The following is a 21,593-nucleotide window of genomic DNA, read 5'->3' as shown; positions in this document are numbered from 1 at the left end:
AGAAACAGGACAAATAAGGGAAGACAAAAGAAAAAATAAAATAAGTCAAAGATCATCAGCTTTTGAAGACTTCAGGTTAAAATTCAAATCAGATCAACTAAGTGGGAAAGAGGATGATAGCCTGATTTTCTTTTTTGTCTTTGAGCTATTAAGATCAGATTTTCTGAAAGATTCTATTCCTTGGAAATTCTTGCAAAATTAAAATTAATCCACAATATTTAAATGTTGGTATTCATTGGTATAACTGTTTACTATTCAAGTATTGTCCAGAGCTTACCCAGCATTGGCACTCTAAATACTGAAAAAAATTATCATAAAAGAGAAATCTCTACAGAGCAAGACTTATGCAAAAATGGGTAATCAACTATCAGCTGTAACTTTGTGCTACCCTTCTCCAATACTTAACAATGGGAATGCAGTAATGACACTAAATTATTTAACCCACAAGCAACTGTAACAGGCTGGCAATGCTTCCCTGAGACATAACATCTAGTCCTACGAGAAGGCACTAAATAGACTGTTGACTTATTAAAAAATTAACTAAACTACCTCAGCCGGTTATAAAATATAAAAAAAGATCCTACTTAGAAGAAGGGTACAAGAAGAAAAGCAGTCCCAAATAAGAAGACACAAGTTGCTAAGCCTGGATAGAAATCTCAGTCTTTGGAGAAGAATTTTTTTACAAGTGTCATAGGCTCCTTCTGCAGAGGAGGATTCTCACCACAACATGCAGTACAAAATAATCTTTAATATTTCAAAGCTTTCTCAAATCCAGTCATTACTGACTTTTTCCCACCTGACAAAAACTAAAACACAACTTAGATAAAAAGATGGCACATGACAAATTTTAGCAGGATCTATTAACACAGAAAACTAACTCAAACAAAATTTGATGAGCCAGGACCACCAAAGAAATAACAGGTAACAGGAAGACTAAACAAGTAGACATCCACAGCCTGCAGTCTACTTAACAGAAGACAGCATACATGACTGTCAGCAGCAATGGGTTTTCTCTAGCTACAGTTTATTTACAACCTTGAAAAAAATATTTAGTATACTGTAGTTCTCATTTTCCATTCGAAAGGTCTTAACGTAGTTTTCAAAGGGAGTTTTCAGAACGCTAAGCAAGAACAAGCAGGCAAAGTAATATATCCAGTGTGTCATACTGAAAGTCAGGGATGTCATTCCCTAACTCCTTGCATATTTCAACAGACCACACACACAAAGACTGCTTCACTCTTATATCATGCTTGAACACAACATGCTGGCAAGCAGGGAACTTGGACAGCTTTTAAAGCTAAGACTTTGCCATGCTACTTTTCCCACAAATCCAGTTTTTCCTAGAGAAGCCCTTGGATCCCCAAGAACACTATAAAGAATACTATTAGAAGTTAAAAGCATTGAAAATAATGAACAGTTTCAACATACATATTGCTGTAGCTTTATTCATACAAGCCATTCCTGAAACTGCAATGACCTGTCCCAGGAAGAGCAGACACACAGCACCACAAACACACTTCCAAGTCTGGTAAGTTGTGAGACATACCTATTAACAACTTCGGGAAATTGGATGTTTCAATATTATGGTAATAGACAACCGATGTGATGGCTGCCAAAAATGCCATCCCAGCTGGCATGTACAGGTGTAAATGGCGTGATTCCGAGACCCTTCAAAAGAAAAAAGTGAGCATCTGTTAAAGTCAAACCCCTCTTAGCTATTTAAATGTTTCCCTTTTAATTTATGAATTGTATCCTCTACCCAGCTCTGGGTTTTTCTAGACTTCTTTTCCCCTCAAGATTTTTCTAGAACGAGTTATGGATGCAAAACTCTCCAAGTTTTAATTGAATTTATGCTCCTAAATCACATAGTTGGACTCCAAATTCCTCCCCTGTGATGAAGATGAAAGGTGTGTACTCCTATTTCCTGCTGAAATCAATTGAAACACTGTTTAAATTAGGATAAGCAGCTCAGCTCCAAAATGAGAAAAGTTAATTTAAGCTAAACTAGTTTGGGAGCTGTCCATCAAAGTATGCAAATAAGAACAACTGACAGCACAGTTCAAGATTTTCTATAGAAACGTTTTGTGGAAATGTTTCATTTTTTTCAGTTTGGGAGAAGGAACAGCACCACAGCACAGGAATTACAGAGAGGCCTGTATTTGATGACTGCCAACAAACAAAACCTACAACAGAATAATGCACCCTTATATTTTGTCCTATAAAGCAAAACTCTCCTGATACTTTGCTTCAGGCAGCAGCAAAGGGGGTCCTGCCAACCATAGCCCTTTGGGAATATAGGAGTTGCTGGGCAATGCTATGCAGAGTTGGATAGAAATATGTTTCCCCCCACCTCCTTCTTCTTGTCATCTTCTCTTCCTCCCATTTTTTTTCCTTTACAACAGGAATTAAGCACCCTGTGCTGTCAAAAGGTACAATTTCCTGTCTCCCAACCAGCTTCAGGAGAAAAGGCCCCAAGAGAAAGACTTCAGGACACAAATACTCAGAGAAATTCACACCTTGTCCTCTGAACTCCATGGAAAATATGCTAATAATGTCTTGATTTCTTCTTGCTGCAGCAAAAGCTACTTTTGTGTAGTTTGGAGAGACAAAAAGGGTTGTGCTGTCAGGGAAATGGGAGATGATCACAGGACATAAGAGCAGAACACCCCAAATGTCTAACAGATCCATAGGAGCTCAAGAGGACCCTTTCCTGTATCTCTACTGTAGGAAAGAAAGGAAAGTCCTCCCTTACATGGAGATGGTGGTGAACTCTACAGAGCTGGCCAGAGCCATGCTGACAGCCTGTGTCATGAACACTGAATTCCTCCTGCTGACAATGAGTTGGTATGCGTAGACAGCAAAATCAGAAAGGATTCTCCAGACTCTGAATTCCTTAATGCCGGGTTTTGTACATAAGGGCTGAATTCTCAGCAAGAAAAAAAAGCAACAGGAACAGATTTCTTCAAACAGCCTAAGCCTCAGTGGGTAACACTGCAGTGGGAGGCTTTTTAAATCTGTTTATTTCACAGTTGCAGGAATTCCCCTATATAACCCTATTTCCAATAGGCTGCTTCTATTGCTGAGGTGCCAAAGCTTTCAGCACTCAGCTGCTGTCAAGAGGACTTACCAACATGATCCATTTTGGTCTTAGAAAGCTGATGAGTCTCAAAACTTGCTTTTATGCACCGGAGCACTCACGAGCCTGCCGAGTGCTCGGGGAGGCACAACTGTGGGTTGGCACTCCCCCAGTAGAGCTCGGAGCTTTGATTCTCATCAGGTGACACCTATTACTTAACAGCAGTGTTCTGAGTCAAGTTCACTAGCAAATAAACATAATGAGAGGGATTGCTAAAGAGCCAAATAAAAGAGAAAACACAAAGCAGGAGATTTTGCTCTGAGCATCCCACACCCTGATCACTCTGAATAAGCATAAGAAAAATTCCTTTTTAAAAAAACTGGCACTCAGAAACATCCTATTTATATATGTTTAAGAGAACTTATAATAATGATGATGATGATATCAGCTTCTACAGCAGAAGACTGCAGTGCCTTTCACACTGCTTGATGCATACTTGTTACATAGATGGCTAATCAGAGAGGTTTTGTTCTATTTAACGAGGAGCTTTGACTTCATCATCCTTTCGGTTGCAAATTCATAACTGTTATGAAAATCATACCTCTCTTCAGAAGAAGATGATCATATTCATTGTTATACACCATTAGGTTTTTTGATAACAAATCAGTCTCCTGTATCACTTGTTTCACTTGGAATAATTTTTCCCCACAGATTTCTGTTTAAAGACATCCTAAGTTGAATAACAGATGATGGATCGTGCTCACATAATATGAGATGCTCTGCTCCAGGTAACAGACCAGCTGTACTGCAAAAACATCAGAAGAAACTCTGTAGGGCGTGAGATAAGGCCCAGTACATTCACTACTTTCATTAAGATGAACAGAACACGGTTTGGGGAGGAATGGTATGACCTGCTGTGCACATGGGAGTTCCTCCTGAGTAAGGACTGTGGGACTGGGTCCTTGGACATAAAACATATTACGAAAATGTCACCATCTGTTTGAATCATTAGGATTTATCTATGATTAGTCTTTGGAAAGACAGTGTCATTAAGCTGAACTAAAAATGATTAAGGTCAGTTTTGCCTCTGTACATCACTTGGCAAGGTCTGTGGAATTTCTGATATATAAGGTCGATAGGTTAATCACTAAGAAAACAGATTACATGTTTATAACCACACAGAATATGGTCTGGATGAGAATTTAGACAGGGAGAAAATATCGACCCTGAAACCTTTAAACTGCTCAGTGCTACCAGGAGAAGGCAGACATACACTTACCCATCAGACACTATGCCCTCAGCAATTTCACACACCAGCACAAACAAGAGGATAAAAGTCAGTATCCAGCGTAAATTGTGGCCAGGAAAATGAAGCCATGTGCTATGATGTATATGTACTTTGGAACTCTGACTTCCCCATCCTAAATGAGAAAAGAGAATCGTAAAGAGCTTTCTTAACAACAAGGGTGACCCACAAAACTCCTGCATAAAAGAAAACCAAACCTAAACATACACGTAACAATCTAGTGTACCAACATCGACAGAGCTGTGTTGTTAAAACACATGCATTTGAATATTTTCAGAACTGTGTTTACTCTACTTCATAGGGAATAATATCAACAATGCAGATAGGACACAGCCTTAAATTCCTATACTTTTGGCAACTTACTAACAAGTAATTACATTGCACTAAACATTTTCCAAATATTTTCACAGTTTAGAGAAACAGCAAATGAACATCTCGACAAATATGCACAAACAATAGAATAAACACACTACTTGTTTTTTCTTATATTCTTTTAAAAAGTTAAAAAAAAAAAAAAAGGCACAAGTTAAGGTGTAAAGCAACTCATTCTCTTGATCTAGTTAAAAATTAACAATACTGAGAAACTCCAGACAAACACAGAGGACCCTCAGCAGCTCTTCAGCTGATCCCGTTTTAACAGTCATGCTGGTTATTATTTCCGCACCGGACTTTTTGTGATCCACAGCAGCGAGTGTTAAACCACGCAGCTCGTGCTGGGGCCCTTCAGGCCGGCCCAGGCTGAGGAGAACTGGACCGGGAGCAGTGAGAGCCGCGTGTGCTGAACCACCGAGCCACCTACCGGCACCCCCGGACTTGTGACACCAAATCTCACCCACCGCAGGTACCGCAGGAGTCGCAGGCGCCGGGCAGCCCTCTTGGCCAGGACCCGTAATGAGGAGGGCTGCCCGGCGGCTGTAGCTCTGCAGTAATTACAGGGAGCGTTGTTTGATAACGTAAGACTTACTCGCCAGGTTTCCCGGGGGTTAATAGCACATTTATTTCTGCTTCTCGCGCTGCTCGTCAAAACCAGCAGGCAAATCCTGCGGTCTCCTCCAGCATCACCCATCTCTCCGCTGCCTGCGCAAGGGGGTTTCACCTGCGGGAGCCCCGCGGGCTGTCCCACCGCGGAGAGCCCCGGCAGACAGAGATGGGCATCGCCGCCGGGGCGGAGAGCGAGCGGTGCGGGGGCAGAGGGGGAGAGGCGGGGAGAGGCGGCCGCCGAAGCATCCCGCAGCTCGCACCGCGTCCTATAACACCCTCCGCAGCCTTCAGCATCCCCGCACGGCACGGAGGGCAGGGCTAGGCCGGGGGACACCCGGCCAGGGGAGGCCAGGCAGGCGGGGGGAAACGCGGCAGAGCGGGGGAGGGAAACCCGCGGCGAGCCAAAGCCAAGTGGGGGAACACGGCAAAGCAACACCGGGGTCGGGGAGGGGGGGGCAGAAGGAAGGGGGGCCGGCAGAAGGAAGGGGGGCCGGCAGAAGGAAAGGCACAGGCGGACAGGGCAAGGGAGACCCGCAGGCACCCACCGATGAAGAGGATGGGGAAGGTGATGAAGAGCAGGAAGACGTGCGGCACCACGTTGAGCGCGTCCACGAAGCAGCCGTTGTTGAGCACGCCGTGGTCCACGTTGTAGGCGGTGGAGTTGCCCTCGTCGCCGCAGAACGCCAGGGCCATGGCGGGACCCTGCGCGCAGCCCGGCGCCGCCTCCGCCCCGGCGCACATCAGGCGGGGCCGGCGCGGGTGCGCGGCCGAGGCTCTGCCCGCACCTGCCGGGAGCGGCACCGGCCCGGCCCGGCCCGGGCACCGCGATCCGCTCCCCGCTCCGCCCCCGGCAGTCCGCCCCGCCCCCGGCACCGCCCCCGCACCCCCCGAGGGGTCGGGAAAAGCCCCGAGCGGGGGAAGGTGAGGGAGCGCCCGGCAGGGAGGGAGCCGGGACATCCCTTCCCCGACACGGAGCGAACGCCCCGTGACAGCCCTCGGTACCCCAGAGCACCAAACCCGGTGTTCCGGGGCTCTCGGAATTGTGTTTCATGCATTGTTAATATGACAGAATATAAAAAAATACCCCACTAAATTAGTGATGGCAGAGGAACTATAGGCTACAGGAAGTGTATGCTTTCAGCCTTGTCAGCTTCGTGCTTTTTTCTCCGCTATGATGAAGATATTATTAGATTAAGTCGTGTATTCAGCCATACTCTCTCCTCAAAGAAGGCTTCTACATCATATCCTAAACAGCTGTTATGTTCGTTCCTTACCTTTTTTTACCCCTAACGCATCCAAGCCTTTTTCTTTTCTCCACCAACACTTCCACAATCTGTGGAAATCTGACCTTTAGTTTGAGTGGGTTCCATGTCACTCCCTAAGCATTTTTATGTACATCAAAGTAATCTATAAATCAAACTTTTCAAACCTTTTTTTACTTGAGTGGAAGTTAGGCTCAGCTGAGCTAAAGCTGAACAAGAGCTCTACCCAAATATCTCTCTGCTAGGGGATAATACTGGAAAGCAAAACTTGACGTGCATCAGAAGTCTGCACTTCCCAGTACAACGTGTGTCAAAGCCTGAGATTCAAATATCTCTGGTGTGTAGCCATGAAATACTCAACAATAAGATTCATAACCAAATCCTTTCCCTTGGAGCTCCTTTCATTCCTAGTCACATTTTTCCATTGCTTTGCTGAGTACTTCATACAACTTGCCACATCTTACAAACAGAAATGCAAACAAATAATGCCCATATATCAAGGCTTCACTCTTCAAAATATGAAAGCTACAAGTTGGCTGAATGCCTCTAAGGGAAATGACCCCATGAATAAAAAATTTCTTTGTTCTTCCTTCAACATAACAGAGCACATTCAATTTCTAGGACAGACAGCTCCACTAATAGACCTGAAAATTAAGTTTGTCATGCTGCTTTTATTGATCTTGCTGTTGGATAAGAGCACAGAAAAAGCAATTCTCTGCATGTATCATATTATTTCCTATATATGCTCTTTTGGAACTACAGCAGTGCAGTTAAGAATAAAAATCAAAAGACAAACCCCAAGCCAAATCCTGTGTATATGTATTCTCAATGTGAAAGTTACACCCACACTGAAAAGACTACAATTATTTTAAGTTTTGGACAGAATCCAGCATTCATCTGAACTTCTGGTCAAGCTCATCTCTGTTATCCTAATACTTATTTAATAAACAGTACGAGCAGTTTGCATGAAGATAATTTAAGAATAATTTATATTTTACTATTTCCTGAGGCCCCAAGTGACACTAGGGCTCTGTGCTACAGAAGAACAAAGAGCAACAAAGAACTCTTGACAGTTTACACTCTAGAGACTGAAATCATGGTAAAGATTTGGGGGAGGAATCATCATCACCTTCACTGTGGCCACAGAAATGAACACAGAAATTTAAGTTTGCCCGATGTCTCCAAAGTAGTACAAGAACTGAGCTCACATTCCCAACATCTACATGTTCTCTGAACCTTTAGACCATCTTCCTTTATTACAAGGTGTCAATCACAATATTTTTTTAAAATATGCATCTCAAACAACAAAACATCAGGCATCTCCATAATTTTGAATTTGAAAATTTATCTTTCAATGGTTTTCAAATGCAGCCTGGATTACCCAGTTAACATGGTGGTTTCAAATTAATGGTCTCAGTCCAGATCCTAGGACAGATCTGCACCCATCACAGAGCTAAAGTTGAGTCGGAAATGTGTTGGCAACCTGAACAGAAAAGTGATGGATTAAATGGGGAAGTGTCTTGGATTACAATTAATTACTTAATGAAATACTGATAAAACCCCACACTAACAGAAATCAAAACAGTTGGTAAACTGAAAATGGTAAGCTGAGCATTCATAGCAATAACTGACACGCACACACACAAACTCTTTAAATAAATCACACTTCCAATAACAATGCTCCAATTTTGTCCCTGCTCTAACAGTGAAAATGGGTGCCAAATGTGGACAAATACTGGTTTTCCTCACTAGAGCAGCAAACGACGATTTGTTTTTCACTTGCAAAAGGTGAAACATCTATTTTGTGACTTCAGAAAATAATGGTAAAGTATAGTTGGATCATTTTATGTAAAGCTTAGATGTGATTGCCTGTGGTGTCAAAGGACTGAACCTCCTTACCCAGGCTACCTCTGCTAGTCCTGCAGGCTTTGGAGCAGAGGAATAGTTTCTTTCTCAAAGCTACGATTTTGTGAAGCTTTGTGAGAGCAGAATCGCTTCTCAAAGTACAGAAAAGGCAAAGAAAATACGAAACCGACAGGTAGACATCCACGTTCATCTGCATGTTGCAATGCAACCTAATTTTTCATGAAAGTCCCTTTAGATCTTGTTTCCCTCACTCTTTTCCGATTATTTCCATAGTAGCTGACAAAAAGTCAGCTTCCTTCTTCATTATTTCAGTATATCTGTTGGAAATGAGACATCAAGTTAGATTCTGGCAGCCACTAGCACATTCAGTAGGTGACTGGAAATATTTTGGAAGCATTTTGATTATTTAAAATTGATTTCCAAAGAGACAAGGGCAATATTTTAATTCAAGGAAATTAATTTAAGGAAAAATCTCTTTTCATGCTTGCCTTGGAATTTGACTTTGTCTACAGGATGCAGAGAGGTTTTTATTTTGTAGTGAAGCACTGACACTTCAGAATTTGAAACCTGATAGTTGTTTTCAACTGATACTCATTTATCTGGAAGCTTTCATTTTTATTTTCTACCTTTGTAATTTGTTTCTTGCTCCTCTTATTCAGCTGCTATGCCCTGACTTCTCTTTCTCATTAATGCTATGTAGGGGAAGTTGTCTCTCCCTAAAAATCATATTTTGCTACTGGATCGCTCTGCAGCTTTTGGCTTGTGTTTGCATTTAGAAACACAGATACAAAAAAGTCCCCACAAAACTTTTGAAAGTTCTGAACAGCTACAGCCCATATTCAAAGTTAGATGGTTAGGCATATAAATTTAGGCATTAAGCAGGAAAATTAAATCATTACTGAGACCAATTATAAACAGGAAATCTTAATCAGAAAAAAAAACAGTAATAAAGCAAATTCTCATTGTGATTTAGAATTAGCTAAACAAGATGCACTGATCTATGACTTTTGGTTCTTATTAAACTCTGCTTTGGAGGTAGAGAGGAAGGAAACTACCAATCCGTTTCAAAAACACATTGGGAAAGGCTGAAACAAAAAAATTGGACAAAATCACCTCCAGAGAAAACTGTTGTTTTATTCCTGTGGAACAAAGAACTCCATTTGATAGTTTCATAGAGGATATCATTTAACAAAGAAAATGAATTTTCTTTGCGATAATAGTCTAAGGTGAAATGCTACTATTAAAATTAATGCAATAAGCATAACCATAGAATCCTAGAATGGTTGGGGCTGGAAGGGGCCTTAAAGATCATCTCATTCCAACCCCCCTGCCATGAGTAAAGACCCCTTCCAGCAGACCAGGTTGCTTGGAGCACTATCCAACCTGGCTTTGAACGCTTCCAGGGATGGGGCATGCACAGCTTCTCTGGGCAGCCTGTTCCAGTGTCTCTCCACCCTCTGAGTGAAGAATTTCTTCCTGGTATCTTAAACTAAACCTGCTCTCTTTCAGTTTAATAATAGTGCAGAGATTCACAGAAATAGCTGTTTTTCTGTAAATAAACCTTATTAATTTTTAATTGCTATCCCTCATTAAAAATGAAGCAAGAACTTATGAGTAAGCAGATCTATCTTAAAGAGGAAACAAAATACAAACTCTTTGTTGGAAAATCATCTTTAGGCAAACACTCAGATAAGTGTTTTAGATTAGAACAACTTATCTTTTAAGTGTGTGCCACAAAGTTCAGGCATCTTGTGGCTTCAGCTACATACATGAGCTCTATCATTGTCATTTTATGAAGCACATTTTCCAACACCCAATATAACATTCAGGAAATCATTCTTGCTTTGAACTAGCTCCTCAGTTTAATACTGCTTCTCAGTTCAACAGGGCCAGAGCAGTGCTAACTTGGCAATGCCACATGGCACCTGAAACCTGGGGAAAAAGCTGGCTTTTCTCTTTGCTCACTCTCCTTTGAAGTGTTAAACACTCATACATTTGGGGCTACCTGGCAAAACTCATGGTGAACCACCTGAAGGGCTGCAGGCTGTTTCCCTTACCTGCCTGACCTAAGGAGAGGCTTGATGCTCCCCTGCCCTCCTGCATCATCAGAATTCTTCTCAACAACTAAGACAGTACTCTCCAGGCACAGTGCTTTCCTCAAGTGGCAGAACTCTGCATCTTGCTCTCACTAGGCAGAGGGGTCACTGTTGCATTCATCAGTTCTCTCTCCTCTGAACATACACTTGTCACCACAAAAGAAAAGCCAGCTTTTGGGTGAAAGGTTTGCTTTTCCTCTTAACCTGCCTGTGTATTTACTCCACCTACAGCTCTGATTCATCCTGTACACATTTTTGAAGGTAATTTATTACCCCAGCTGCAGTTAGCTTGGTTGGTGCTCAACACTTGAAAATATTTTGAGCTGAGAAATGCTGAGGCAAAAAAAGCAGCATTAATGTTTTGAAAAATCAGTCCTAAATCAATCTTCTATTCACTCCTGACAATCCTTGTACACAGATATACTTTTACAGTCTCTGCATGATCTCACTGATCACATCGTACCTTAGTTTATTTTCTAGTATCTAAACGCTTAGTGTTTTGAGTACTCCCTGTGTAGTACTTGTAGTACAACTGTTGTGTTCTCCTTAGGAGAATGAGTTGAGCTCTGTGAACTAACTCATGTCCATAAACAGCTCCTGGCTGGCTCCAGTGTGGTATTCTTAAGCAAATGTTATTTTCGTTACTGATTCAGTTAAGCACTGATATGATGCTTGCCTTGTTACATGGGCTCTTGTATATAAAAGATTATTTTGCCTGTTTATACTAAAATATACACACACATTAACAAATAACCATAACAAATAACATAACCAGCATTAATTTCCAAAAGATTACAGAGCTAAAAGTCACTGGCCTTTCTAGGAACCCTTCCAAAAACCAGAAATTAGTCTGAAAACTAAGATTTGAATTGTCTGTTGAAGGTTATTAGAAACAAAACAAAGATATCTTTCTTTTTCAGAATAGAAAACGGCACACAGAGAGTTTTAGTTAGTTGATTTGTTTATTGACCACCTGGGAACAGTTTCAGACTATCTTCAATTTATCCAGTGGGTAAAATCAACACGACAATTAGAGAGAAACAAAGCTATCAATTCAAACTTGGATTTGGAATGTATTTATCTTGTGCTGCTATTTGACAAAATTTTACAGAAAATTAACAAAAAGAGTGTCACAGTTTAATGAGGTTTTGTATGCTTTGTATGTTTTTTCTTCTATTTTTTTTTAATAGGATGCAATGTGGCATTTATTCTAGCTATTAAAACAATGACCAAAAATCATATTATGGATTAAAAAAAAATCATGACTATGCACAAAGAGTTTGTTCCTGCATAGCCAATAATATTTATTCCCTGTTGTGATTTATCATATAACTAGTTAATTGTCAAAGGTCTATTTCAGAAGGCTTTCCTCTTGAGCTCAGCCCACATGCAGACTACCTTTGGGATTTTCAGATGCTCAAGGGAGCTAAAACAATCCATATCCGTACAAAATATACAGAAAATTAATTTAATAGCTTAGTAATTGAACTTGTAGCCAGTAATATTTTTTTCCTATTTTTTTCCTAATTTCCACAATGATTTTAACCTGAAGCTTATTTTCTCTTGGAGTAGTACAGTGTTGTTTTTTGTACAGCAAAGTGCTGTACCTGGCTTTTAGGTGTGGAAGCTTTACATGAAATTAAGTTGTCTGTGACACTGTCACCTGGAAGCAGTAATTTCTGAGTGTTCTCAGTTATGGCAGATGTTCATAGCCTCAGCCTTCAAACCAGCCAAAGATCCTCTGCTCTGGCTAAATATTCTTTATATTGCCAGTATTCAGGAGGAATCAAGTAGCTTTTGTAAAAGGGCAAAAATAGAAGAGATAGCTGTACAACTCTCTCCAGTACTGAAAGCTGGCAGTATTCTTTGCTGACTATAGCAAAAGAAAAATACATTTTGAACGTTAAGTGTCTATAGACTTATAGACTTGTATAGAAAAGTTACAAATTTGCAACAAGAATAAATAAGATAAACTGAGTACCAAACCTTCAAATCAGTGTGCAGTATAAAACCCCCTTAACCTGGGCAAAATAATGCAGCATCAAGAGGGCTAAAACTATTTGCAAGTTTGAGTCACATTTAATTGGTGTTTTAGCCAAAGAAAGTAGGGAAAATACAGGAGCAACTGCCCAGCACATAACACCATGTCAGTTGTTCTAGTATACAGAAAACAGGCTTTGCTGAGACAGGCCAGCCCACCAGGCTCTGAACAACAAGTAGTTCGTCCTTAGGATTCAGGGTCATAGAGTCTCTCAGGTGTTCAAACTAATGCCACAGGTCCTTCACACTGTGAATAACACAGAGGAATGACCTCCTGGACTGATCGTGCCCTAGTATTTGTACTAATATCTACTCTTAAAACTATGAATTCCTTAAGGGGCTGAAATAACGGGTGAGTGCGAGTAGTGAATATTCAGGTTAGTTTTAATGTGTTATACAGTTCATTTACAAGGTGTCTTTTTTAAGAGTGAATGATAGAAGCAAGGACTTTGTACAGCTAAGCATCCCTCTAAACTTAGTGTGTTGGAGAATGGGTTGAAAATAACGGAGAGAATAATCTCCAGCAGCATTTAAAATAAAATACTACAGTTATCAGAAGTTCTGGCTCACCAGGGATGTCCCAGTTGACTGGAAGTTAGCAAATGTGACACTCATCTACAAGAAAGTCAGGAAGGAAGATCCAGGGAACTACAGGCCTGTCAGCCTGATGTCAGTACCCAAGAAGGTCATGGAGCAGATCATCCCTGAGTGCCATCATGTGGCTCGTACAGGACAACCAGGGGATCAGGCCCAGCCGTCATGGGTTTAGGAAAGGCAGGTCCTGCTTGACCAACCTCATCTCCTCTATGACAAGGTGACCCGCTTAGTGGACAAGGGAAAGGCTGTGAATGTTGTCTACCTAGACTTCAGTAAAGCCTTTGACACTATTTCCTGTAGCATTCTCCTGGAGAAACTGGCTTCCCATTGAGTGGACAGCAGAACTCTTCACTGTGCAAAAAAAACGGCTGGATGGCTGAGCCCAAAGAGTGGTGGTGGATGAGTTACATCCAGGTGGCAGCTGGCCACTAGTAGTGTCCCCCAGGGCTGTTTTCCAGTCATGTTTAATTTCTTTATCAATGATCTGGATGAGGGGATCGAAGGCACTCTCACTAAGTTTGCAGACCCCACCAAGCTTGAAGGGGGAGTGTTGATCAGCTGGAGGGTGGGAAGGCTCTGCAGAGGGATCTGGACAGGCTAGGTTGATGGGCTGAGGCCAATTGGATGAGGTTCAACAAGGCCAAGTGTTGGGTCCTGCCCTTGAGTCTCAATAACCCTGTGCAGTGCTACAGGCTTGGGGCAGAATGGCTGGAAAGCTGCTCAGCGGAAAAGGACCTGGGGAGGCTGGTTGACAGCAGCTGAACATGAACCAGCACTGTGCCCAGGTGGCCAAGAATGCCAATGGCATCTTGTTCTGTATCAGGAATAGTGTGGCCAGCAGGACCAGGGCAGTGATTATCCCCCGTACTCAGCACTGGTGAGGCCTCACCTCAAGTGCTGTGTCCAGTTCTGGGCCACTCGCAACAACATTGAGCTGCTGGGGTGAGTCCAGAGAAGGACTATAGAACTGCTGAAGAGTCTGGAGCACAATTCTGATGAGGACCAGCAGGATCAGGGGAAACCTCATTGCTCTCTACAAATACCTGAAAGGAGATTGTAGCAAGGTGGGGGTCAGTCTCTTCTGCCAAGTAACAAGTTACAGGATGAGAGAACATGACTGCAAGTTGAGCCAGGGGAGGTTCAGAATGGATATAAGGAAACATTTCTTCACCAAAAGGGTTGTCAGGCATTGGAACAGGCTGCCCAGAAAAGTGGTTGAATATCCATCCCTGGGGTTATTTAAAATCTGTGTAGGTGTGGCACATAGGGACGTGATTCCGTGGTGGACTTAGCAGTGTTGGATTAATGGTTGGGCTAGATGATGTGAGAAGTCTTTTCCAACGATTTTATGATTCCAATTTTATTTCTATGTCGAATTGTTCTCTCTGTGAAAACAAGAATATTTAGAGGTGGGCGCATATCAGGAGTCTGATGCTGAGTGGCATTATGTGAACTAGTATAAGTGGCAGCAAACAATTCTAGGTACCCACCTCACTGCAGGATGTAGATATCTCTATAACTGCTTTCAGAAAAGTATGAGCTATTCGTTGGAATATTATGTGCCTAATGTGAAAACTCATGCTATAATTAAAAGTCTACACTGTTCTGGTAAAAAGAAGCAAACAACAAGTTGGAAAAGCTCCTTTTGTTCCTGACAATGGTTACTAAGAGAACAACCCCTTTCTCCTTCAGAAGTAACTCTCCCCTTCAGCACATATATTAAATTGTTCCTGCCTAGTGGTACCACAAGGCTGAAGATAATGTTTTGTATCGTACATCTCTTCTTAAAAGAGAAACTATATTCTTTTGTTGCAGAAAATTTTCTGAAAGAAAATATCTATTTTCTCAAAGTTGAATGTTTTCTTTTTACAACAGCATATGTTCCAATGTTTCACTGTGTAGCAACAGATACAAAAACAATGCTGACTCGTGAGCACAGCAGCCAATTTGCAGTGTGCTAAATCTGTAAATACAACTGTGATTGATAGAGCTGATATCCTGCTGAAGATATAATGAGAATTGACAAGTAACATGAATGAACACTGTGTTGGGTTTTATAGTTTTTAGAATAAGTAGAGTGCCATATGAGCTTGTAAAACATAGTAGAGAGAAATGTCTTACTTTACAGAAACTAGTTGGTAGGGAGTTTTCTGAGTCCCCTTGGTTGGAGACTGATGTCTTAAAAAGGTCCCAGTACTTCTCAGCCTAAGTCCAAGGCTCCTCAGTAGGTACCTGGGCAGCCATGTGCAGACACAAACACTCCTGTCTGCCCACCTGATACTACAAGTGGATGTGTCAGAACCACCTGTGCAGGGTACAGTTCCCAGATTCACTCTGATCTTCCCTCCTATGTGGAATTATTCCTGATTTTCTCTTTTTCCCATGGGTGTAGGTAGCTTGTCCCAGCACGCTTTCCCCGGGCTATATTTGTCTCCTGTGGTAAGGCAGCAATACGAGTGCGCGGAAACTTTCTGCACGTCTACATTTTGGCAGTCCCACGTGAGGGGGGATGTCAAGCCCTGAGGCTCAGCCATGGAAGTTTTTCACGTACAATCCTCTGCTGTCTGTTTTTCATCTGCAGTGTAACAGCAATGCAGTAGAGACAACAAGAACAACCACATCCAGCTGGAGAGCACTGACAAGTGATGATTTTCTCATGTGTGCCAGGGATACATCCTCAACACGTGCTCAAAGTAACTAGGCAGAAAAAGTAAGATTGTTTTCCACGTATTCCCAATCCTGAAACTGTCCAGGGCTTCTTGAAGAAGCTGAACTTAAACACTGAACAGACTGTTCTTTTCACCACATCATAAATGAGCACTGGCCATTCATTCCCCTATTTACTCATAGGTTGGGCCATGAAGGCTCAAGATACTCTAAGATAAGGAATGGGTCATGCTAGACCTAGATGAAAAATCTTCTCTCTTCCACTATTGGGAACAGTGACTACAGTGATCATTGCTCTGTGACTAACATGAATATTAAAAAAAGAACAGTTGAGATTTAATACTCAGGTGTTTTCTGCTTTCTAGGAAAATGGTGACATGCTTCATGTAAAAGTCACTTGGCACTGTCCTACAGTAAAAAAGGGTAAGCATTTTGTCCCTTTGTGTAATTTGTAAATCTAGCCAGTTTTCTGCATCTATTTACTAAGTTATTTTAAACATCTGTTCATGTACACATGGGTTTAAATATACCATTAGAAAGGCAATACCAGGTGATTTTATCATTGAGAAGGTACGTAATTCACAGTGTAATCCAACAGCACAACAGAAAAAAGGCATCTGTTTGTCTGGCTAGAGGTAGAGAAATGTGAATATTGTCACAGTTAAAAGCAAATAAACAAACACAGCTTTCCTGCAGCAGTACAATCTAGGGCAAATAATTGCAACTTAATGGCAACTTAATACAACTCAAATAACTTTTCCCTGTGAACAATCCAACCACAAAATATGCCCATCCACTCTGTTTAATCCATTCTATGATGGTTAACAGAAATTAGTTTCAATCAAATTCTCTACTCTAAGAAGAGCAACATCATAAATTATCTTGTACCCACCTGTAAACTCTTAAATCACAGATGAGAAATTTGTATGTTAGTTGGAGACTAGACTTGTCTGTGCATCCTTCTTTCAGTCTGGACTTTGTGTCTTGACCATTTGCGTGATCTGTAGATCACAGTCTGCTTTATGGACTGACTTCTTTATAACAGTGCTGATTTATTTAAAAATAGGCAATTTGCCCATACCCAAATGTACGAGATAGGTGATGAGGAAGCTGCCTTCCCCTATATGAAGAAAGTAACCTGGAGCTCAGAGCACAATGGGCACACCTCAAACATCTCAGTTCCTTCCATTCTCTTAAACAGCTACAATCTCTGTACAAATGGCTTGATGTCTGTGTTGTTCTGAACTGGAATTCTCTCACCCAGCTTGAAGAACTCTTCAGGTTTTGATTCCTGCTACGCATGTCTCCCCTTTGCACTAAGATGGAGCTGCCTAATTTTCACTAATGAAGTATGCACTTTCTTCTATCCTACCAGGTTGATACCTCACATTTACAGATCTGCTTCACCACATTTTTTAATGAATAATCAAAATGGAAAAATGAATTTCTCCTCTTTCTTCCCCTCTGTCCTGTTTTGCTATTGATAACTGTTGCTAATCAAAATTTGTTCCTGAGTTTCTCTCCTCTGAAAATTCCATGTTTTATGCTGGGAGGGGGAGGAATGATAACAAAAAATAATATTTGAAAAATTATAATCTATTTAGTTTCAAAGGATAACCCCAAAAAGCTATTTCACCCTGTCAGGGAAACGCTTATCATAAGATTTTAGTCAAAGCTCCATTTTGTGCCCAATATTTCTCATTAAAAGTTTTGTATCTAGTGTGCTTTGCACTCTGTTAAGTGGCATTAACGTTCAAGCTGCTGCCAGCTCAAGCTGTTGCCAGCATGAGCATGGGGGTCACAGTCCCCTGCTGGCTAAAGCATCCAGAATGTTTAGGGGAAAGGGAGAGAGAAGAAAACAAAACTTCATAAAAAGTAATTTGAAACTCTCTTGGTTTGGAAGGAGTGTGTAGCTTTGCATAAAGAACAACCATTAGCAAGTTTGCCTCTCACTTCCTTACTGTTTAGAAAAGTCCTTGTCCTCAAAATGCTGTCTGATTTCTATCTTACTCAGTTTATGTTGGGAGGATCTCAGTCTCTTTCTCTCAAAACTGTCCTCTAAGCACCACATAAACAAACTCTGTTATAGCTATTGAAGACTAATGAGTTTTACTGATGTTTGGAAGAGAAATGGTGAGAAAAGATAAGATGAGGACAAGCTAAGAAAATGGGCAGTGGGAGTTGGTGGGAGGAATAACCTTTAAAAATTATTTGATAAAATGAGGAGGAACTGAAATTCAGTATGAGTACTAGAACTTCAGCATTAACAGCTTTCCATACTAAGCATCTCCAGGGCTAAGGCATCCTTTGCCTTCAGATTTTGACTTCAGGCCCCAATCCAGCAAAGTACTTAAGCCTGAGTAGTATTATCAAACTCAACCAATGTCAATGAGATTGGTTCATATGCTTAAATTTAAGCACGTACTTAAGTGCTTTGCTGGACCAGAGCCTTGCTTGTTCTAGCCTATGGTTACCGTCTAAGTAGGAAATATCTATCAAGCACAATTCAGATGTGCAAGGGATAACCATTGCTTATCATGCAGGAGATTTTGGAATACTGGATGAAGCAGCTATCTGCAGGACATCAGACTCCACGTTTTCAGGTAGACAAACAGTTTGAGTTCAACAACAGCTATGCAGACTTAAGTATCCAAGAGATGGCAGTCTGCAACATATTTATTCGAAATTAATTCCTTAAAACTTCCTTCCAGTGGCTTTTACAGTGATAGTTTAGCACCTTCATTGACATTATGGTTCACAACCACTATCACAGTTCAGAGAACACTTCTTAATTGTAATCCATGATCCTCTGAAAGCTTCACATTTCAAAAACCTTCTTTCTAGAGAACAAAATGTTATTGATTGCTTTTCCTATGTCTGTCTCCGGTTTCTCTTTCATCCTGAGCCTTACCAAAGCGTTGTACTATTATCTGTGTCCTTCAATCACACAGCAAATGCACATCTAGTAAAGGAGGGAGAAGTATTCCAGCATAGGACCCTCGTATTCCAGCGGAGGCAAACATTTTGCTGCCTTCCTTAAGAAGAAGGAAAGAAAATATCCTAGTCAGTCTCCATGAAAATAGTTTGCATGACTTGTGAGCAGCCCACCTGGAGCATCCTCAGATTTCTAGTCTGCAAGAAGGCAATTTTGAAATCTGTTCCAGATATTTTGGACAGTCAGAAAAAAAAGAGACCTCCTGAGAACAAGAACAATGCCAAAAAATAAAACTGGTAGATGGGAAGAAAAACACTGAAGGTCAAACTCAGTATCAGGATCAAACACTTATTAGCTTACAAGTATTTTTACAAGTAATTTTAGACTCATCTGATTTATAATCTTAAGGGTCAGCTCCTTACAGGTAAGACACTGGCTTTTCTACACTAGAGCTGGTTTGGATTGTGTAAAGGTGACTATTCACATCAACACAGATCCCAGGAGAACATGTTTGAGGTGAAAGATGGCCAAGAATTCCACAGCAGCTACCTCAATTCTGACCACACTTCATCGATGTCAACATAAAGCTAAAGCATACAGAAAACATCTATCAGCCATTGCATATCAAGCTCCTTACAACCAGATACAAAGCCATAATTTTCATCCTTTGACATAAGCCCATAATTTTCAGTCTCGTTTTTAAGGCAAGGGGATTTTTAACAACTTATTTATATTCAGAGTTTATAACTTGTATTTGTGGAGTGCTGTGATGATTTGTACGTGTGTGCCCTTCAAATTAAATTTTGGAGCTTTGGATTTTAAAAAAACTTATTGTTGTCTGTACACATATAACCCCTCTTTATGTATGTACATTTGTTTATGAATAGAGCATTTTTTTAAAACCAAGACCTCCCTGAAATATACACACAAGTTCTAAAAGATGCCATAATCATACGATTCTGCCCTCAAAATAGCAGAATGGCAGTAATAAATAGATCAAAGACTTCCCTATGCTAATAGGGAGTATGAGTAATAAACCACAGTATTTCCTATCCTGTAATGAGTGTCACGGTTCTGATCCATAGGGTCTCACATCTTTTGCCTGCATACAGGCACGCACAGGCTCACAGAGCAGATGTGAAAGTCACAAGTCTCTAATGTAATTCATGCTCCAGTTCAGCAGCTATGAGGGTATGCTAAAGACAACGCTGTGACTAACACGGCCAAGAAATTCCTGAGAGAATAAGAATGACTGTTAACAGTTCTGAGAAACTCTTCCTCTGGGTTATTATCCCATAGAGAGATATAATGGGGTTTAGTGGTCTTAACCAAACAAACAGCTCTGAGAAACAAGACATATTCCCTCTGAGATTATAGTGAATGAAAAACAAAAAGAACATCTTATGTTAAAACTAATTTGAAACATTCGTGATATTGTCAGTGAAGTACTTGGACTTCTTCCTGCTTTGTGCATCAGGTCAGAGTTTCCATACTCCCAAAGGGAACGAAGCATTGGCTGAAAAAGAGAAAGTCCCATTTATTGTTATCTTTTCACAGCTGGCTTCATTGGACAAGGGTGAGGCCTGGGCACACACAGTGATTATTACAGCCACCAGAAGACAGTGCACTAGCAACTCAAACAGGCACTCCTGTTTAAATTATTTACATCTGAGACACTCTGCTCACCAAAGTAACTGAAAGGGAAGTTGCTTCAAAAATCTATTTTCTTGTAGCATTTTCCAACTCCTTGAGCTAACTGGCAAATGAAAGATGTGATCCAGTCTTGGGGCACTGAAAGTCAGAAACAAAGTAAAAAACTACCTGACTAATGGCTTAGGATCATTTTAACATTTCAGAGGTGTCAGGTTCCTTTTTTCTAACACCACCTCCTTACACTGCCTAAAGAAACTTTGCAGTTCTTACACAGGCTAAACTCACTAAGTAACACTTTCTTGTTATACCTGAAGTAACGAGCAGTAACTATTTCCTCAACTGCCTCTCATGCATTTTAAGCTGTATCCAAGCAAATCATGTGAACAGGGTAGATGGGGAGAAGAAAGATAGTTCTGTGACTAAGAATCAGTGCTAGAACTCAACTCCTGGTACTCCCACAGATTTCCCAGCTCAGTCTTCTGTGCTCCTTTTGTCTCTGAAAAAATAACAACAGTAGAAATATTTCTAATATCTAACCTGTAAGTTTTTTGTGTTATGTTTCTTAGTATGCTGAGACAGGGATTAGCAAAATCAAGCACTGGTTGCAGGCTGAAGTTCTTTAACATCATAGGAGCCCTCAAGAGAACATTTGATAGCATCACTCATCTATCTGCATTGTCATACAGTCCAGATGGTTGCAGTATGTAGGCAACTGGGAACCAAAGCAGCAGGAGTAGTACATCCTGCTGCAATTTCCTTGTGGTGCTAATCTTGATGCATTTAGCATTTAAATTAGTTTGTTGGTTAGGAAGTCTACAGCTCTGGATAGATGCACCCAAGGAGACCTAGCAAACAAAATATACCATAGCAACTGTGTTCAGTAGCTTGCCAACTAGCAAATGACCAGATTTGCCCATAAAAATTCTATAAAAGATTACTGCAGCTCAGCCAAGCGACGATTCCCTACTCGGCAGAGGGAATTTTGAGTTCCACAAGGGTGGCATTCTGTTGCAAAGGGATCTGTTACTAAAAAAACCTCAGAAATCTGTGTACTTTAGCAGATTAACTATTACCATGATGTACTAACCCAGAGACAAAGAGGAAACTAGACTTC

The 21,593-nt window shown here is 41.0% G+C and overlaps 1 protein-coding gene across 2 annotated transcripts in view; it reads right to left on the bottom strand.

The window, feature by feature from the left end:
- The window catches only part of ABCC8 (ATP binding cassette subfamily C member 8), a 79,836-nt gene extending 73,674 nt beyond the window's left edge, over window positions 1-6,162 (bottom strand). The window contains exons 1-3 of one of the 2 annotated variants that reach the window (XR_005563957.1): window positions 5,909-6,162; window positions 4,356-4,497; window positions 1,547-1,668 (exon numbers count right to left, since the gene is read on the bottom strand). Coding sequence is in view for 1 of the 2 variants with exons in the window: in XM_027737259.2 (XP_027593060.1) it covers window positions 1,547-1,668; window positions 4,356-4,497; window positions 5,909-6,104 (460 nt within the window). In the remaining variant the exon portion in view is untranslated. The remainder of the gene's footprint in view (window positions 1-1,546; window positions 1,669-4,355; window positions 4,498-5,908) is intronic. The other variant, XM_027737259.2, reaches the window with a different exon arrangement.
- Between the last annotated feature and the right edge of the window lie 15,431 nt (window positions 6,163-21,593).

The sequence above is a fragment of the Pipra filicauda genome, unplaced genomic scaffold (genome assembly GCF_003945595.2).
Source record: "Pipra filicauda isolate LSUMZ 115617 unplaced genomic scaffold, ASM394559v2 scaffold26_size5592650_pilon, whole genome shotgun sequence".
Taxonomy (NCBI): domain Eukaryota; kingdom Metazoa; phylum Chordata; class Aves; order Passeriformes; family Pipridae; genus Pipra; species Pipra filicauda.
The sequence above is the reverse complement of the archived record's forward strand: the minus strand, read 5'-3'. Positions and strand labels throughout refer to the sequence as shown.